The sequence below is a fragment of the Sinohyriopsis cumingii genome, chromosome 16 (assembly GCF_028554795.1).
Source record: "Sinohyriopsis cumingii isolate HCF-2022 chromosome 16, ASM2855479v2, whole genome shotgun sequence".
NCBI classification, from domain to species: Eukaryota; Metazoa; Mollusca; class Bivalvia; order Unionida; family Unionidae; genus Sinohyriopsis; species Sinohyriopsis cumingii.
In genome coordinates, this window is record NC_142976.1 from 71,692,036 (window position 1) to 71,713,926 (window position 21,891).

Genomic DNA, 21,891 nt, shown 5'->3' on the forward strand with positions numbered 1-21,891 from the left:
TTTTATGGGGATCGAATCATGTAAGTGACAGAGGTCACAAAGTTGAAGACTTTATTTCTAGACACGATCTGTGTCTATATAATACCAAAACACCTACATATTTACACCCAGGCACGGGTACATACACATGCATCGATTTGACAATTTGTTCTCCTTCGCTGCTTTTGGACTATGAATGGAAGGTCGCTGATGACCTTCACAGCAGCGATCACTTCCCAATCTCCCTTGTAAATCATAACTCTACAATTGATGAAGTAATTCCACAATGGAATTTAAAGAAGGCCGACTGGGCCAAATTCGAAACACTCTGTAAAACCAGGCTGAATGAGGATACAGTTTTCAATGTTAACGACCCCATTCAGCATTTTACATCTATTTTAACCGACATTGCAGAAGAATCTATCCCCAAGTCCTCAGCAAACTGTAAAAGAACCCTAAAACCTTGGCTCACTAAGGAATGTAAGGAAGCCATACGGCAACGCCGAGAAGCCTTGAAAAAATTTAACAATCATCCGACGCCCAAGAATTTAAGTAAATATCGTATTCTCCGGGCCAAAGCTCGCCGCACAATCAAAGAAAGTAAACGAGCATCATGGATGAAATATGTTTCCTCTTTAAACTCTCGTTCCTCAATTAAGAAAGTTTGGGACACGATCCGAAAAATAAACGGAAAGAGAAAACACCATTCTTTCCGACATCTAAAAGTGAACAATAACAATCTTAGCTCAAAACGTGACATAGCAAATGTTCTTGCTGATACATTCTCTAAAAATTCGTCATCATCTAATTATTCCGAAGCCTTCCAAAAATTGAAAACTCAAAAAGAAAAGTCACGTTTAAAATTCACATCCAACAACTCGGAAAGCTACAACCAGCTGTTTTCACTATCAGAACTTATGGAGGCTTTAGACAAGGCCCATGATACTTCCGCTGGGCCTGACAAAATACATTACCAGTTTTTAAAACATCTTCCAGAATCATCTTTAACATCTCTTTTAAAACTCTTCAATGATTTATGGATTACTGGTAACCTACCTAAAATATGGAAAGAAGCAACAGTAATACCAGTTCCCAAACCCGGTAAAGATAGTGAAGATCCTACCAACTATCGACCTATTGCACTCACAAGCTGCATGTGCAAAACAATGGAACGAATGATCAATTCTCGGCTTGTATGGTACCTGGAAACTAACAATTTAATATCTCCTTTCCAAAGTGGCTTTCGTTATGGACGGAGCACCAACGATCATCTGGTTAGACTAGAAACATTCATTCGCGATGCATTTATCAAGAAAGAACATTTAGTAGCGGTTTTCTTTGATTTAGAAAAGGCCTATGACACAACATGGAAGTACGGGATACTAAAAGACCTGCACGATCTAGGTCTAAAAGGCCGTCTGCCCTCTTTCATATCCAACTTTCTCTCCGACAGAGAATTCAAGGTACGAGTGGGCTGTACTCTCTCAGATTTGCGCGAGCAAGAGATGGGTGTGCCCCAGGGCAGTATTTTATCTGTGACACTTTTCAATATCAAAATTAATAACATCACCAAGTGTTTGACTCCTGGTGTGGATTGCTCACTATATGTTGATGATTTTCTCATATGTTATCGGTCAAAGCACATGCATACAATTGAAAGACAACTACAGCAAAATATCAACAAGATTCAAAATTGGTCTAGTACGAACGGTTTCAAATTCTCGAAATCAAAAACTGTATGTATGCATTTCTGTCAATTACGACGACACCACGATGAACCTAAACTCACGCTGGACGGAACACCTATTCCAGTTGTTGAGGAAACAAAATTTTTGGGTATTATCTTTGACAGAAAACTGACCTTTATTCCACACCTAAAAAACTTGAAAGCCAAATGCTTAAAAGCACTTGACCTACTTAAAGTAGTAGCACACACTGACTGGGGTGCTGATAGAAAAGTCATCCTGAATTTATATAGAACGTTTATTCGCTCCAAACTAGACTATGGTTGCGTTGTGTATGGTTCTGCCAGAAAATCGTATCTTAAAATGCTTGATCCAATTCATCATCAGGGAATAAGACTGGCTCTGGGAGCATTTAAAACATCCCCGTGTGAAAGCCTTCTAGCTGAGGCGAATGAACCACCGTTATCGCATCGTAGAGAAATGCTTTCAGCACAGTATGCTCTCAAATTAAAATCAGACCCTCTGAATCCTGCTTTTTCGGCTGTTTTTCAACCCAAATACAAAACTTTATACGAAAATAAACCAAACGCCATACCTTCCTTTGGCATTAGAATATCATCCAGCCTTGACACTACAAATATAGATCTTTCAAAAATTCAGAAAACATCCATCTCCGAAACACCACCCTGGCTAATTAAACAACCAAAAGTACGTTTTACGCTACACGATGGAAAAAAATCCGAAACAAACCCTTCTATCTTCCACAACTCTTACCATGAACTCCTCACCGAATTTAAAAACTACACGAGAATTTACACTGATGGATCAAAGGATGAGGAAAAGGCTGCTGCAGCCTTTGTTTGTGGAAATCACACAACGCAAGTTCGCTTACCAAATGGAGCATCAATTTTTACAGCCGAAATCAGAGCAATAGACCTTGCTCTGCAACATATAGAAAAGAATCGTATTTCAAACTGTATCATCTTCTCCGACTCGCTATCAGTACTTCAGTCACTATACAATAGAAAACTGGAGAACCCATTATTGAAAAACATACTCGTAAAAAATACCGAGCTGAGTGTCTCCCACAATATAATATACTGTTGGTTACCTAGCCACATTGGTATTAAAGGTAACGAAAAAGCAGATCGCGCTGCTAAAATGGCCCTTTCTCAAGAACCATCTGATTTTAAAATACCATATACAGATTTTAAACCTTGTATCAGAAAGTTCTTACGTCAGAAGTGGCAGGCATCATGGAATGATGCTGTAAATAACAAACTTCATGCAATCAAACCAACTCTAGGAGAATGGACTCCTTCCTACAGAACCATTCGTAGGGAGGAGGTAGTCATTGCAAGAATCCGAATTGGTCATACTTATATCACCCACACCCACATACTAAAAGGTGAAGACCCACCAGAGTGCGTTTCTTGCAATGAACCATTCACTGTCAAGCACTTTATGATAGAGTGCTTTGACCTACAACCTACGCGCGATCGTTATTACGTTGTGCATGATATGAAAGAACTTTTTGATAATATAAACATCACTCGTATTATCGAGTTCTTGAAAGCCGTAAATATTTACTCTAAACTCTGACTTTTATGCTATCACCTTGTGCAGTTTTATGCAATATACATTCCGTCCCATTTTAATACCTATTCATCTTTTTTACATCTCCCGTTGATCGGGAAGCTTTATTTTGCACCGTTACCATCTTACCGTTTTTAATTTCAACCATTTGTTCTTTTATATCGCTGGTCGATGTAGAACCTTTTATAAGTTTTAAAAGATTATACAAGTAACACTTTGTTTGGCGCTAAATAGCCTAAGAGTGCTGATGCGCCGTTAAAAAAAGAACAATCAATCAATCAATCAACCCTTATTTGAAAGTTCTAAAGGAATCATTTGTCTTCTTCCCATTATTTGAAAGTTCTAAAGGAATCATTTGTCTTCTTCCCTTATTTGAAAGTTCTAAAGGAATCATTTGTCTTCTTCCCTTATTTGAAAGTTCTAAATGGTTCATTTGTTATGTTTCTTTGTAACTGACATTTAAGATTTTCTAAAAATTGGTCAGAAGTAAAAGTTCTTTGAATCTTCAAGGCTTGTATTTGGTTACATATACATTTCTCCACAAACTGCATTTTTATTATTGCATGTAATAAAATGAATTGATATGTAAATTGATATACAATCTTGTTCATTAGCTGAAAGTTCAAAAAGGATTGTAGCTGTAAAATGTTTGCTAATGAGTTTTAAAGTTACCTTATGTACTTGCTTATAAATCGAGTCCAACTACAAACTACACCGAGATATGCCATCACATAATGTGCTGGCAGATCTGAGTCTGTGCAATTTGTTAGGAGTAATCAGTAGAACAGAAAAGATGGATCCTGATCTGCAGGTGCATTATGCTATGGCAGATCAGGATCTTTATTGTCTGCAGTTTGACTCTACTTATATGTGAATATATGCAGTAATTGATCAACAAGGTTGAGAGCATATTCACCGTATGTACGATGCCATGTACTGTGCTTACCCAGGTACACACATGAGCTAACTGAATGTAATACAGTACCAGATGTGACAGAGTTTCCAATCCCTGTACAAATTACTGGTAAAAAGTGAACTCAGATTTCTTCTTTGTGTTTTGACTGCTTTGGCGGCCTAGCTGTTAGAGCATCTGCCTCAGATGTGGGAGGTCGCAGGTTTTATCCCCAGCCGAGTCATACCAGAGGCTAATAAAAATGGTACTAATAGCTGCCTCGCTTGGCGTTCAGCATTAAGAGGTTAGTGTTAGGACTGGTCGGCCTCGTGTCAGGATAATGTGACTAGGTGGGACATCATGCTGTATGTCTGCGGCATGATGTCTCAGTGCCAGACATCACTATAAACTGCCACAAAGCAGACATCATAGCAATATGACTGAAAAATTGTTAAAGCTATGTCAAAAATCAAAATCACACACACACACTCTTTGCATTTCAAGTCAGTCAACATAAATCACATTAGAAAACTCAGATGTCACATCTCAAAAAAAAATTTGGTCAGACCTCACAGTTGGTACTCAGAAAGTATCATAGTGGTTATGACAGATATGGTATTTTGGAGAATTTTGATGGAAATGTAGAAATGAAATATGCATTTGATTCAGAATAAAATCAATAGAAACTAAATAGCCTGAGCCATGATTTACTTTAAGAATGACCCCATTTGTCAAGCCTGTCTTTCATGTAGCTAAAAAGTAAGAAAACAACCTGCAACACAGAGCTTGATCTTAATGGATGTGTTTATGAACAAATATATGGACACAGTATGACAAGCTTCTGTCAGGACATGTTTGACAAAATTTTCATTCACTTTTTGGATGTTAACTACAAACACCAGATATTTAAAATTTACAGATTTTCTAAAATATATTGTGGTCATTAAGATTATGTATTTACCTTAGCAATAATGTTAATTTATATGAATAAAGAATAAAAAAAGTAATAATTTATGCATCATTTTGTGATGATCAATGGAAGAAAAGATCTTCTAAAAAGCCTTTGAAGATAAAAGAAATAAAAAACTGATCTACACATGTTCCTTCAAGTGCTTGATTCTCATATTCTGTACCCTGTATACTTTTCTGAAATCAGTTCTTATATTAAAAAAAAACTTTCTGTAAGCTGTTTTGAATGTGTGTTTTTGGTGAAACACTAGCTGCACTGGAGAGCAGTTTGTTTTAAATTCATGGGAAGTAACTCTTATTGCCTTTTTTTTTCAGGTTACACAAGTTACATTTCTTTCCTCCGATTAGAAGAAACTCATCAGCATCCTGTACTTGTGACCTTCTGTGACCTTCTTTTGGACCACGTGCATAAGATCGGTGAGGAGAATATGATTAATTATGGTGCCGAACCAGACTGTCCACCGTCACGACTCAAAACAATGAACAATATGCAAAGGATGTGGCTAAAAGCATACACAATGGTACAAAACAATTTACAGAACCAGCGACAAGAAAAGGAGAATAAAGATGGTTTAAAAAGTGAAAAGGTGACGAAAGAAATCTCAAATGTTGTGAATGAAAATGTTGACATTGAAATATAATTGTTCATTTTCATCTTCATGCAGAAGACAATCTCGAGCTTTACCCAGAATTGTATTCATCTCTTTTTTGTGACAGAGTACATCTCAAGTGTTGTGAATGAAAATGTTTTGACACTGAAGTATAATTATGTATTTATTAACAATGTTACGTTAAATTTTCTGATACACTTCAAGCAGGAGACATTCCCGAGCTATACCCAGAATTTTATTCATCTCTTGTTTGTGACAGAGAACATCATAAATGTGAATGAAAATGTTGAAATTGAAATATAATTGTGCATTTATTAACACTGTTATATTGGATTTTCATACACTTCCTGTAAAGACATTCCCAAGATTTACTCATAATTTTATTCATCTCTTTTCTGTGACAGAGGAAATCTCAGGTGTTGTGAATGAAAATGTTGACACTGAAGTATAATTATGTATTTATTAACAATGTTATGTTATATTTTCTGATACACTTCAAGCAGGAGACATTCCCGAGCTTTACCCAGAATTTTATTCATCTCTTCTTTGTGACAGATGAAATCTCAAGTGTTATGAATGAAAATATTGACATTGAAGTATAATTATGTATTTATTAACACTGTTATGCTGTATTTTCTGATACACGTCCTGAAGAAGACATGATAAAGGATTAAGCATCATTTTATTTACATCTCTGTTTTGTGCATGCTGATCAGTATTTTTGTTCACTCAGAATAATGGAAAATAAAGAAATTTATTCCAGTGTGCTGTATATAAATTTTTAAACTGACAACACTTGGGGTCTAAATCCGAATTAAATGGGAATAGTATGTAAAGTTACAGTGACCCTAATGTCACTAAATGGGAATAGTATGTAAGTTACAGTGACCCTAATGTCACTAAATGGGAATAGTATGTAAGTTACAGTGACCCTAATGTCACTAAATGGGAATAGTATGTAAAGTTACAGTGACCCTAATGTCACTAAATGGGAATAGTATGTAAGTTACAGTGACCCTAATATCTTTGGTAATGACCATTGGTGATAAGTATTGCAAACTTTGACTTCGATGTATTTCAAAACATGGATCCCCTTGCAAACAGTACTTTTCTTTGTATATTCAGGCTAAGCTGGGAATAGGAATAAAAAAAGGACATTTTATGTTAATACTGGATAAATATAAAGCTAGTAGAAATATTAGACATGACTGGAGAAGAAAATATTCAAAATACCCCTTTTGTATATTGTCAAGCAAATTTGGAGATTTGGAAATGCCCTTGGTGAGCTCTGTGTGTGTGTGTGTGTGTGTGTGTTTGTGATTTGTGATGCCCTTGGTGAGCTTAAAAATAAAATTGGGCACAACATGCAATAGTTACTGCTATTCAAATACATTCAGTTATGTGTCACATAGATGTGTAACAACACATAATTTCACTAGACAAATGTCATTACCAAATAGTACACATCTTGCATACTGTAATTCAAGACCATGGTATTAGCCAGTCAAAAAACATTTTCCACAGAGTATTCAGAAATACAGCTGAACAGGATCCAACAAATCTTGTGCCAATAGTCCAGGGGCTACCAGAATTCTGAAATGGGTAACCAAATATTGAATTTGGTTAGCCCTCTGGGCTACTACATGATATGAATTATCCTGCAAGTTTTCAGAATTAAACAAATATTTCACAAAAGATTAACATAGTTAAAATGTCAAGACATGAGATGGCTGAAATACTTCCATAATGTTGGATCCTGATTAGATATGTGGTCCCCATTATTGTCAGATTCGATTAGTTCTTTAAAATATGCACTTGTAATCGTGTTAATCCAACAAAAAATGTTCCCATACAAAACTGGATAACCTGATTTCCAGATTTACAAGCAGTCTAATTGGTTAGCAGTTTACACTTAATCCATTATGGAAAACCGCTGAAAAGTAACAAGCGTTTACAACTGCCTCAGTTCTTTTACATCTAAGGTCAATAATTTTGCTGCAATCAATGAAAAGAAGACACACAAAAAATCAAAACAACACAGAGCATTGTTATTTCTTAAGTTAAATTCACAACTGACTAGTTCATGTCAATATTGTTTGCTTTTCCACACAGTTCTATTTACTTTGCTTTATTTGAAGTTAAATCGCAAGTATCTGAGGCTATTTCCCAAGTATTTTTTACATTATTGGGTTTACATGTTAAAGTGCAACTCCATAAAAAATAACAAAATACTTGGAACACTTTTTGAATAGGAAAATGAGAAAATCCTCACTTATTGCTCTGAAAATCAGTCACGAATTCTAACAAATTTACAAATATATGACATTTTCTAATTGGTTAAACATCAAAAATTTCCAGCAACATAATCCATTAAATAAATATAGAAACTTTTGACATTAATTGATGTTATTAATGTGATGTAATGCCAAAAGCATTACATTGTCATCCACATTTTGACAAAATCTTCCACACTGTACTAGAAAATGATAAATAACATTAAAAGTCTGGTCAAACTACAAAAAAACAGACCCTGATCTGTTGTTGCATAATGTGCCAGCAGATCAGAATCAATGTTTGTTACTGATAATTACTCCTAACAAACTATACAGAAGAAGATCTAGTTATGCATTGTGTGATGGTTGATATGGGTCTATTAAGTTTGCATTGTGATGGTAGATCTGGGTCCATTAAGTTTACATTGTGTGATGGTAGATCTGGGTCTGTTAAGTTTGCATTGTGTGATGGTTGATCTGGGTCTGTTATGTGTACATTGTGTAACGGTAGATCTTGGTCTATTAAGTTTGCATTGTGATGGTAGATCTAGGTCTATTAAGATTGCATTGTGTGATGGTAAATCTGGGTCTGTTAGGTTTGCATTGTGATGGTAGATCTGGGTCTATTAGGTTTGCATGTGTAATGGTAGATCTGGGTCTGTTAAGTTTGCATTGTGTGATGGTAGAGCAAGGTCTATGAAGATACATTGTGTGATGGTAGATCTGGGTCTATTAAGATTGCACTGTGTGATGGTAAATCTGGGTCTATTAGGTTTGCATTGTGATGGTAGATCTGGGTCTATTAGGTTTGCACGTGTGATGGTAGATCTGGGTCTGTTAAGTTTGCATTGTGTGATGGTAGATCTAGGTCTATGAAGATTACAGTGTGTGATGGTAGATCTGGGTCTATTAAGTTTGAATTGTGTGAGGGTAGATCTGGGTCTGTTAAATTTGCATTGTGTGATGGTAGAGCAAGGTCTATGAAGATACATTGTGTGATGGTAGATCTGGGTCTATTAAGATTGCATTGTGTGATGGTAAATCTGGGTCTATTAGGTTTGCATTGTGATGGTAGATCTGGGTCTATTAGGTTTGCGTGTGTGATGGTAGATCTGGGTCTGTTAAGTTTGCATTGTGTGATGGTAGATCTAGGTCTATGAAGATTACATTGTGTGATGGTAGATCTGGGTCTATTAAGTTTGAATTGTGTGATGGTAGATCTGGATCTATTAAGTTTGCATTGTTTGATGGTAGATCTGGGTCTATTAAGTTTACATTGTATGATGGTAGATCTGGGTCTATGAAGATTGCATTGTGTGATGGTTGATCTGGGTCTATTAAGTTTGAATTGTGTGATGGTAGATCTGGATCTATTAAGTTTGCATTGTTTGATGGTAGATCTGGGTCTATATTAGTTTGCAATGTGTGATGGTAGATCTGGGTCTATTAAGTTTGCATTGTTTGATAGTTGTTTCGTATATATGATTTTATATTTATTTTAATTTTATTGTTTGTCAGCTTTAATTTTTCATTACATGCTATACAGAAAATAGTTTGACCTTGACTGTTCATTTGTAAACACTTAACCTGACCTAGTTCCCAACCTTAATTCAAACAACCACGTGAACAAGTTCTTTTTTTTTATATTTATTTTTATTGTGGGGATAATAAGGTTGATTTTGAGGCTGTATAGGATATGTGACCCTAGGCTTGTAAATAGTTGTGAAGTAAACAACTTTTAAAAAAAATTATTATTAGAGTAAAATGATTGGTTTTTGTCACAGCCATGTTGAGAGTATGTGATGTAAACATGATCGTGTGACCCTCATATGGGTACCTATTTTGCATCTAAATATTACTGTATAACAATTGTTTTAGAGAAATAATATCAGTCTGGGATTAAAAAACTTGATGTCAAGTCATTTTGTTCTGTTGTAGCTAGTTTTCTAGCTCTATGTTAATTTTTCTTCATATTACATGTATTTGGATTCTAAAAGATTAATTCGTTTCTCTAGAAAAATTTGTATGCTCATACAGGATTCTTGAACAATGACATTTCTTACAAATTTTATTCAGATTTCAAACACCGGAGTGTTATTTCTTGTGTTTCTACAAGGAATTGTAGACAACAACACCTAACATGATACAGAATATGTCATCACTTTCCATCTTGGTTTCTTTGTCGGGACTTGAACTTGAATTCATTAGAACATTTCATTATTAGGACTTCTAAAATTTAATTTGTGGATTATTGTTAGATTATTTTTGGATTTGATTCTTAAAACTTTAAGTTCTTATTTTTTCACTTTTTTCTTCTTCCAGGGAAATAAATTATTCGCTAAATTTTTCAAAGCTTGTTGATTTCACTCTTTCTTTTGTTAATGTTTATTTGAGCCTAAACACGTACCATAAGATGGTAGTTCTAGGTCTATTAAGTCTGCATTGTTATTGTGGGTTTAATGGCATTTTTCAGCACACAATATTCTATGCATGGCGGCCAATATTTACGGTGGAGGAAAACCCTGGAAAGAACCACCGACCCACGAGAAGCTATTGGCAAGCTTTCTCACATACCCACATTGGCCGAATCCTAGACTCGAACCCACACAGACAGAGGTGAGATGGCAGTGATCCATAAAGAAGAGCTTTCTAGACCACATGGCCACTCGGGGCCCCCGCATTGTGATGGATCTGGGTATATTAAGTTTTCATTGTGTGATGGTAGATCTGGGTGTATTAAAATTGCATTTTGTGATTGTAGATCTATGTCTATTAACATTACATTTTGTGATTGTAGATCTGAGTATATTAAGTTTGCATTGTGATGGTAGATCTAGGTCTATTAAGATTGCATTTTTTGATGGTAGATCTGGGTCTTTTAAGATATCATTGTGTGTTGGTAGATCTAGGTCTATTAAGATTGCAGTGTGTAATGGTAGATCTGGGTCTATTAAGATTGCATTGTGTGATGGTAGATCTGGGTCTATTAAGTTTACATTATGTGATGGTAGATCTTGGTCTATTAAGATTGCATTGTGATGGTAGATCTGGGTCTTTTAAGATATCATTGTGTGTTGGTAGATCTAGGTCTATTAAGATTGCAGTGTGTAATGGTAGGTCTGGGTCTATTAAGATTGCATTGTGTGATGGTAGATCTGGGTCTATTAAGTTTACATTATGTGATGGTAGATCTGGGTCTATTAAGATTGCATTGTGATTGTAGATCTGTGTCTTTTAAGATTCCATTTTGTGGTTTTAGATCTGGGTCTATTAGGTTTACATTGTGTGATGGTAGATCTGGATTTATTAAGATTGCATTGTGTGATGGTAGATTTGGGTCTATTAAGATTGCAATGTGTGATGGTAGATCTGGGTCTATTAAGTTTGCATAGTGTATTGGTAGATCTCAGTCTATTAAGATTGCATTGTGTAATGGTAGATCTGGGTCTATTAAGATTGCATTTTGTGATGGTAGATCTGTGTCTATTAAGAATCCATTTTGTGGTTGTAGATCTGGGTCTATTAAGTTTACATTGTGTGATGGAAATCTGGGTCCATTAAAAGTTTACATTGTGTGATGGTAGATCTGGGTCTGTAAAGTTTTTGCATTGTGTGGTAGATTTGGGTATATTAAGATTGCATTGTGTGATGGTAGATCTAGGTCTATTAAGATTGCATTGTGTAATGGTAGATCTAGGTCTATTAAGATTGTCTTTTGTGATGGTAGAACTGGGTCTATTAAGATTGCATTGTGTGATGGTAGATCTGGGTCTATTGAGATTGCATTGTGATCTTAGATCTGTGTCTATTAAGAATCCATTTTGTGGTTGTAGATCTGGGTCTATTAAGTTTACATTGTGTGATGGTAGATCTGGGTCTATTAAGATTGCATTGTGGTGGTAGATCTTGGTCTATTAAGTTTGCATTGTGTGATGGTAGATCTGGGTCTGTTAAGTTTACATTGTGTGATGGTAGATCTGGGTTTGTTAAGTTTTTGCATTGTGTGGTAGATTTGGGTATATTAAGATTGCATTGTGTGATGGTAGATCTAGGTCTATTAAGATTGCATTGTGTAATGGTAGATCTGGGTCTATTAAGATTGCCTTTTGTGATGGTAGAACTGGGTCTATTAAGATTGCATTGTGTGATGGTAGATCTGGGTCTATTGAGATTGCATTGTGATCTTAGATCTGTGTCTATTAAGAATCCATTTTGTGGTTGTAGATCTGGGTCTGTTAAGTTTACATTGTGTGATGGTAGATCTGGGTCTATTAAGATTGCATTGTGATGGTAGATCTTGGTCTATTAAGTTTGCATTGTGTGATGGTAGATCTGGGTCTATTAAGTTTACATTGTGTAATGGTAGATCTGGGACTATCAAGATTGCATTGTGTATTGTAGATCTAGGTCTATTAAGATTGCATTGTGTAATGGTAGATCTGGGTCTATTAAGATTGCATTTTGTGACAGTAGATCTGGGTCTGTTAAGATTGCATTGTGTGGTGGTAGATCGGGGTCTATTGAAATTGCATTGTGATCATAGATCTGTGTCTATTAAGAATCTATTTTGTGGTTGTAAATCTGGGTCTGTTAAGTTTACATTGTGTGATGGCAGATCTGGGTCCATTAAGATTGCATTGTGATGGTAAATCTTGGTCTGTTAAGTTTTCATTGTGTGATGATAGATCTGGGTCTATTAAGTTTACATCGTGTAATGGTAGATCTGGGTCTATTAAGATTGCATTGTGATGGTAGAGCTATATCTATTAAGATTACATTGTGTAATGGTGGATCTGGGTCTATTATGTTTACACTGTGTGATGGTAGATCTGGGTCTATTAAGATTGCATTGTGATGGTAGAGCTATATCTATTAAGATTACATTGTGTAATGGTGGATCTGGGTCTATTATGTTTACACTGTGTGATGGTAGATCTGGGTCTATTAAGATTGCATTGTGATCGTAGATCTGTGTCTATTAAGAATCAAATTTGTGGTTGTAGATCTGGGTCTATTAAGATTGCATTGTGATGGTAGAGCTATGTCTATTAAGATTACATTGTGTAATGGTAGATCTGGGTCTATTATGTTTACATTGTGTGATGGCAGATCTGGGTCTGTTGAGTTTACATTTTGTGATGGTAGGTCTGGGTCTATTAAGATTGCAGGTGGATCCAGGTTTTCAGTTTTAGCGACAGATAGTTGGATACACTATCACAAATTTAAAATGTTACCTAAAGAGTCACTGATACAAATAATTTTTTTGACCGTATAGCCATCAATACATTTCAACAACCTTAAAATAGTTAAAGTCAATCCTTATTGACAACAATCAAGTAGTTTATATGAGATTAGACGGTTCCGTTTGATAACTTGTGAACTTTGGGGTCCATAGACTGTTGCACAAGTTATGGTGCAAGATTGTGGGGAAAACTCAAATATTTGTTAACAGTAATGTTAGTATCTTCAATTAATATGTGAGAATTATAATCTGCATTGTGTCATGCAGATACTCATCTAGGGGATTGTACAGTTGAATCGGTAAGTGACAGCCACCCATGGGAAAAGGTCAAACTGGTCTTTATACAAAAGTGACCTCTGAATGTAGGTTCACCAATCAAATTTGTATGTTAACAAATATCATGTGCCAAATATCATTATTTTCATAACTGTTTCAACAAATTTAGTTTTGCCCACTATTCAGCACATTCATACACGTACAAGTTGTTCTCTCACCAAGTTACATTTGACACGTGATGTACCCGTCTCACTTTACTCCATCCTATAAATTAAATCACTGGCCCATAAAAGTGCTCACCTATCTTCACTTGTTTCCTGTAACATGACAAAACACCAGTTTCACTACAACTGACAGTTAATGTATGACTGGAACAGAGGACGGACTCTTTTTTTTTTCCATTGGCCACTATGTATGGTCTGACTCTCTGTTTCATTGGCCACTATGTATGGACTGACTGTCTGTTTCATTGGCCACTATGTATGGTCTGACTCTGTTTCATTGGCCACTATGTATGGACTGACTGTCTGTTTCATTGGCCACTATTTATGGTCTGACTCTGTTTCATTGGCCACTATGTATGGACTGACTGTCTGTTTCATTGGCCACTATGTATGGTCTGACTCTGTTTCATTGGCCACTATTTATGGACTGACTCTGTTTCATTGGCCACTATGTATGGTTAGGTTTAGAAACAGCTGTTCAGACTTTCAACAATATCCAGATTAACTAGCTGCTCGTCTCTCTGATCTGAAAAGATAGCCCACTTATGTGAGAAGCCTGTGATGAATAAGGAATAAAGAAAGGCTTACAATGGCTATTGTTAGTAACATATGAACCAAAACTTCACCTGCCTTTATATAAAAGTTTTTATATACTGAATGAACCCTAAGCTGAATAAAATGTTATATAGCTCATTCATTTTCTCACCCATGCGACAGAGAAATCTAGTTGTTTTGCTAACCTTACTTTTCTTATCTCAGTCTGGTCATCCCAGATGAGTTGTCTCAGTCAAGGTGTCCATGCGGTAAGAACTACTTTAAAGAAAAAGAAAACCTTGTTGTCTTCTGCTCTGCCTGACGTAGTTGTACTAAAATCTAACAACAACAACAGCAACAAATCTATAATAAAAACATAGTAACTTAAGGTAAATCCATCTTTAAAAACACACCATGCAAAAACATTTCGAGAGAGATGAAGACAAATGCGCATGATGTCGAGCTTTTTGGTATTATGCTATTTCGTTCCACACAGCATGGTCAATTTTATCTATATGCAGGCCTAGCTAAGTACATTTTTCAGGTCAGCGTCATTAAACGTATCTAAAGCTACTGGACTAGTTTTAAATACTTTGTGTGAAACAAATTATATACTGTTAGCTACATTTAATGATGCTGACCTGAAAAATGACTGTGCTACAGATAGGATAAAATTCTAAAGACTATAGACCTATACATTTCATAGCCTCCCAACTCTCCTAACAACTATGGAACATTTAGTAACAGCTAGAAATGTGTTATATAAAACACGCTTTATTCTAATTTTGTTAATCATCTCCATTGTGCCCCGATTGAATAAAAAATGTAACTACAATATTTAAAGACAAATAATGCACTTACCAGCCAGAAGGAATCATTTATCCGTCAATACCTTAATCCATAAGCAAATTTCACTGTAGCACTTGCCATATTTCCAGGACAGAAAAATAAATGTTCAAAGAATCCGTGAACTTGAAAGTTTAGCACATGGTTATCTGCTAGAGTCCATTTTTGGAGGATCTATTATACACGGGGGTAATTTTACAATCAGTATTAAGGACAACACAAGTATGTAACACGCAGTTTCACTTCCTCCAAAGAAGAATAGCTATATACGAGTGACACAGATCTCTAATTACCCATGAATAATCTAAAGATTCTACAGATTGTACTAAGTATAACTACAGTAGAGCTGAGTAGCCAATATCGTTTTATTATTTACGATATAACTTTTCAAAATTGGAACGGATGAAAATAAAACAGTTTCTTGTAATAAATATTAATTATTTATTGTCAATTTCATATAACATCAATATATTAAATGTGATAATACCACATTATGCGACGTTTTATATTGTTATTTTTCTTTGCTCACGAGTATAAACAGTGTACTTCAGATGCAACGATCACACCACAGCCCTCATTAACATATTTATATTCATGCGCCACATGTAAACATTGGACGTGAACACTAATGAAGAATTCTTTTTACTTTAAAGGAAAATATTGGGTGAGAAAAATAATCTATGTTGGGGTTTGGACCGAGACAAGGAATCCCAGTTGCGGGTTTATATTATATATCCCCACTTGGGCAAGCCTCATAGGGAGACAAATAATATAAACCCTTGACTGGGATTTCCTTGTCTCGGTCCAAACCCCAACATAGATTCTATATATCTCTCCTATGAGATTGATTCTTTTAATTATCAGATATAACTCTAATTCAATGGTCTTTGTTTCCATCAGTAACTCTGGTAGAAAGGCTGTGGGCATTGTCAATATTTTCTGCTTTTACTGACAGTAATAAGTGCCTGTGCATTAACTGGAAGTTTTAAAATATCTGGCAGATTCATCTCTTTAAATGTTTCCCACTGTGACTTTTCCAGTAAAGAAGATCAATTAATAATTTCACATAAATGGAGTAGCATACAAAGAAAAAATACATGGTATCAAACTATACCTGTCATACAGGCATAAAAGGCCACTTACACTTCTGCTGCAACAACACAACTACTTTTCTCACCATCCAGCCAATTATTTTGATCCCCCCCCCCATGATAAAAGCTGCATGACTTGCAAATTTGACCTGTTGACGCCTTTTAGTTACACCAAAAGAGTGACTGGAGTATGGGGAGTACAAGTGAGGTAATGAATTGATTCACATGACCTGTCTTGAATCTTCATCGTGATAAACAGTTTAATTTACATATGTTGTGTTGTCAATGTTATTCTCAGGGGCAATGTAGAGCAGTGAGAAACCATTATTTGATTACAAAACACCTGGCTGATGACTGAAGAGAGCAGGTGACTGATATACATGAGTCTTATGTAAGAAATTTGCTGGCATGGGTGGGGATTATTAATCACTACCGAGACCAGGTTACTGCTACATAACAGCAATCATTTTAGATCAGGTGACCACTATATAAAGGCATCTGTTTGAAATCAGGTGACAACTAAATTGAAATAAAGGAATTGAAAGTTTTTTAAAAGCATTTAATTGTTAAAAAAATATTTTGGCAAACAGCACTGTTATATATACACATGTGCACATACAATCATTAATACTCTGTTTATCTTGCTACATTACCCAGCAGATAATAATGCCTGAAGAAATGAGCTATATATAAATGTTTAAGCAGATCACTGGAGCATAAAATATAGGTCATAGTGACATAATTTTGACTATTGTGTATCTATCCTCATGATACAATCAAATACCAAGTTATATGACTGCAGGAAACAAAATCTGAGAAACTCCGCTATATGCAAGCTCTAACCTAACAGTTATTGCCAGACAGACAGATTGAACACATTATGAACACATTCGGGGCCCTGAGTGGCCGAGTGGTCTAAAGTGTTGTCCGTTACGGATCACTGCCATCTCACCTCTATCTTCGTGTGTTCGAGTCTCGGATTCAGCCAACGTGGGTATGTGAGAAAGCTTGCCAGTAGCTTCTCATGGGTCGGTGGCTCCTTCCGGGGGTTTTCCCAGGTTCTTCCTCCATCATTAATACTGGCCACCATTAATACTGGCCTATCGTGTGCTGAAAAATGGCGTTAAACCCTACAACAACAACAAAATAATGAACACATTCAGCAGAATTGCTTTGCAATAAATCCCAAAATGTAATCTTGCAAGTGTAATGAAGGAGCTCTCTTGTAAAACCAAACTAATGCAGTGAAGTCACATGTTCCTGCATCTCTTTCATTCATCTCTTTCAACGACACTGCTTATGGTGGACCATGTCCACTTCTAGCATATCAACTTGTGTACAAATCCATGCTCATCTGAGAGCAACATATATAATTTTACCATTAAATCATCACAATCTGAATAGATGACAAGCTTGGTTTTATCCATTTAAGCATATATCTTTGATGGCAAACAAATTCCATTTAACCTGCTCTTTTGTCTGAACTTTCTAAAACATGCTGAAATTTATTCCCATGATTTTCCAGAATTAATTCTAAACAACTGTATGATAAAGGAATTTCATAATTTTAGGACAAGACAATAGCCAAGATTTAAGCAAACCAAATGTTTTTGCATAAAGAAAAAAGGCGTCAAGTACAACCCATAAGTGAAAAATTACAAATATACCCACATCTGCCATTAAATCAACCTCCAGTAGCTCAGGATCCATGCTGTTTGTTTTATTATGACTCCATCTGATGAGGGTAGATCCTGGTCTACCAGCATAGGATACACTTGCAATTCTGAGTCTATATATTTCATGGTGTAGTGTGTGATACAAGTGAATATACCATGGTTTATGATCTCCATCTTAATTAATCTGTACAGGTGGTGTTGCATACTTGTATGTCCCACGTCTATCTGCCAATAAGACACGTCCACCTGCCAACATCACAGACCCTGGTCTTCTCTCACACATTGGGAGATCTGGGTCTATGTTGTTTGTTCTACTAATTACTCCTAACAAACTGTACAGACACAGATCTACTGGTACATTATGCAACAGCTGATCTGGGTCTGTGCAGTTTTCACTTTGACAGAAATTATAACCAAGTATATATGGTACATGCTTAAATGGATATACTTGTATTTATGTGCACAGAATAACAGGATCTAAAAAATGCCAAAGTTTTCTTTGAAAAGTGTCACGATTTGCATTGTGTGTGATTTGGATTTTTAACATAGCTTTAACAATTTTTCAGTCATATTGTTATGATGTCTTCAAAGCGGAAGTTTATAGTGATGTCGAGCACTGGGGAATCATGCTGCAGACATGTAGCATGATGTCCCACCCAGTCACATTATCCTGACACCAGGCCGACCAGTCCTAACACTAACCTCTTGATGCTGAGCACCAAGCGAGGCAGCTGTTAGTACCATTTTTGTAAGTCTTTGGTATGGCTTGGACAGGGATTGAACCCACGACCTCCTGCAGCCAAGGCAGACTGTCTAACCACTAGGCCACCAGAGCAGTAGTCATGATTTGTAATATTCATATTTAAGCAAGAATAGGCTGACAATGATATATTATACTGGCCTTAAGTTTATATATATATATATATATATATATATATATATATACACACACACACACACACATATACACACATATATATACATACATATACATATATCAACAAGGATAATGTATGTAGTTTGTCAAATGAATACCTAACAGATCACTGAAATATACCAGTGTTATTATCATAATAAATGGCATTCATTAGCAGTGTTATTTTATTTAACTATACAGAAAGAGTGTGTGTGTACTATTTTTATTACAAAGAAATGGTTATTACAGGCATGTAGTATTTTGTATACTACACAAGAAAGGGTTAATAAAGCATGTAATAAATGTATTACTACATAGAAAGGATTATTACAGGCATGTAGTATTGTTGTTCTACAATGAAAGGGCAACTACATGTTTGTAATATTTTGTATACTACATTATCTTTCCTACCATTTTTATACAATATTGTGTAATTTTTCAGATTTGTAAGAAAGGGTAATAACCATGAACCAATGAATTTGAAGTGGACTAATTAAAAAAACAATTTTCTGGTTATAATATTAACATGCATTAAATTACTAATCTTGAAAAGATCTATTGTACAATGAAAGAAATAAATACCAATATACAATACTGTAAATAACACTAAAACATGCTTGTGGCAAATATCTTTCACAGATCACAATCATATTCCTTGACAGATCACAATAATGTTTCTTCACAGATTATTGATAATGTACTTTTATATCATCCACTGATCACTTCCAATTTACCTACAAAATATATTTTATTTTTCATGATAAAATTCAACAACAATGAAACTACTCAAAACTGAAACAACAGTACACCAGAATCTCAAGATCAAACTTTTTCTGCATCCTAAATCTTTCCTTTAAAATATTTTCCCCCCAGAATGAACTAAAACCTCTCAACTCTGAATACTGAAACAAATTTTGATTACAAATTTCAAACCACCCCAATAAAACCAAAACTCATTCCAAAGGTTTCAACAATGCCTGTAAACCTGACAAACTAAACGGTATTGTGTGGCAATGGTTTAGCCAAGATAGGACCAAAAACATTCCAATCTCAGGTCCCATAATACATGAGCACTCTTTTGCCACATAAGCACTTAGAAAAAGACATACTTTTTCACGTCTGGGAAGATCGCAGTAAACCCAAAACTATCAAACCGGAATTTCCATGGGGTCCCAAGTATTTTTCAGTTTTGAGGGGTATCACTGTATATTGTTTTAACATAGAAATTACAATATCATGATTTATTTCATCTGTACTTAATTAGTCTCTTTTGCAATAATATTTCTCTACCAATAAGCTTGACCTTTGACCTTATGACCATCCTGTAAGCTATCATGATCCTTAGGTAACTTCTGTTCTGAGTCTGGAAATCACCCAACTCTGGCAAAGAGGTTATCACTACCATATTGACATGTATAAATAACGTTATCACTACCACACTCACCAGTATATACTATAGAAAATCAGTTACAGAATACATCAGGAAACAGAAACATAATTTAATGTAATACTGTGCCTGTATTTGAAAAATGAAAACCAAAACAACAATACCAAAAAAAGGCTAAAAATAATTCATTATCAACCAGTTACACATAAATATCTTGTTGACAACTGTATGAAATAAGGATTTCTCAATTTTTATATTATGCATACATAGTTATTTGCATGTTAACACCAAGTAATGTACATATGTACATAATAAAAAGATAAACTGGCCTTAGATGTTGTAAGAAGTTCTGTTTTAAAATTAGTTATTTCCCAGAGAAAAAGTACAGCATTCACTGAAAGGAAAGAATAAACTGCTATAAAAAGTATGTGAAATCTTTAATTCCTAATACCATTTAATTAAATTTTGCAAATCATTTGAATCCATCCTTTGCAAAGGTAAATAACTCTTTGTGTACAACTGATGTATCTGCCACTTAATACAATGTGTACAACTGATGTATCTCACCCTTTATACAATATGTACAACTGATGTATCTCACCCTTTATACAATGTGTACAACTGATGTATTTGCCCCTTTATACAACATGTACAACTGATGTATCTGCCACTTAATACAATGTGTACAATTAATGTATCTCTCCCTTTATATGTGTACAACTGATGTATCTCTCCCTTTATACAATGTATACAATTGATGTATCTGCACTTTATACAGTGTGTATATTTGATGTATTTACCCCTTTCTCTGATTGATATTTGCAAATCAATTTTAAAACACATATGTCCAATCCCATTCTAATCAGTCAAGTTAATATATTACTGCTTCACTAGGCCAACAAATCAAGTCTTGTATATCTGTCATTGAAAGCAGGCCTACAATGCAAGTCTTGTATATCTGTCACTGAAAGCAGGCCTACAATGCAAGTCTTGTATATCTGTCATTGAAAGCAGGCCTACAATGCAAGTCTTGTACATTTGTCACTGAAAGCAGGCCTACAATGCAAGTATTGTATATATCTCATTGAAAGCTGGCCTACAATGCAAGTCTTGTATATCTGTCACTGAAAGCTGGCCTACAATGCAAGTCTTGTACATTTGTCAGTGAAAGCACGCCTACAATGCAAGTCTTGTATATCTGTCACTAAAAGCAAGCCAACTACACAAGTCTTATATATTTGTCATTGAAAGCTGGAGAGGGAGAGGGGGACTAACATGTTCAAACATAACTAATGTTTACTTAATTGAATATCAACCAATACATTCAGGTGTCAGCATGAAGTCTGAATTGTAAAACACAGATATAATGCCTGTACGTCATGTTAATTCAGTATTCTATTTTATCAAAACCCATTACAGCAAAAGCACTGACCAGCAAACTCTTCAGTCTCTATAAAAATGACAATGAACATTACAATATCATAATCATGGCTATAATTGGGAAAAATTGAATAAAGGATGCATACTTCTTGAATTTTACACATGGAAGCTTGGATAGTTTTTCTTTCAATCTAGCATATTTCTTGGATTGTACACAAAAAGGCCTTGATAGTCTTTATTCAATCTAGTATATTTCTTGGATTGTACACAAAAAGGCCTTGATAGTCTTTATTCAATCTAGTATATTTCTTGGA

At 35.2% G+C, this 21,891-nt stretch overlaps 1 protein-coding gene across 1 annotated transcript in view; it reads left to right on the top strand.

The window, feature by feature from the left end:
* The window catches only part of LOC149780755 (stimulated by retinoic acid gene 6 protein-like), a 40,377-nt gene extending 33,882 nt beyond the window's left edge, over positions 1 to 6,495 (top strand). The window contains exon 17 of the mRNA XM_089936227.1: positions 5,437 to 6,495. Coding sequence (XP_089792353.1) covers positions 5,437 to 5,762 — 326 coding nt within the window. The 3' untranslated portion in view covers positions 5,763 to 6,495. The remainder of the gene's footprint in view (positions 1 to 5,436) is intronic.
* Positions 6,496 to 21,891: the final 15,396 nt, after the last annotated feature.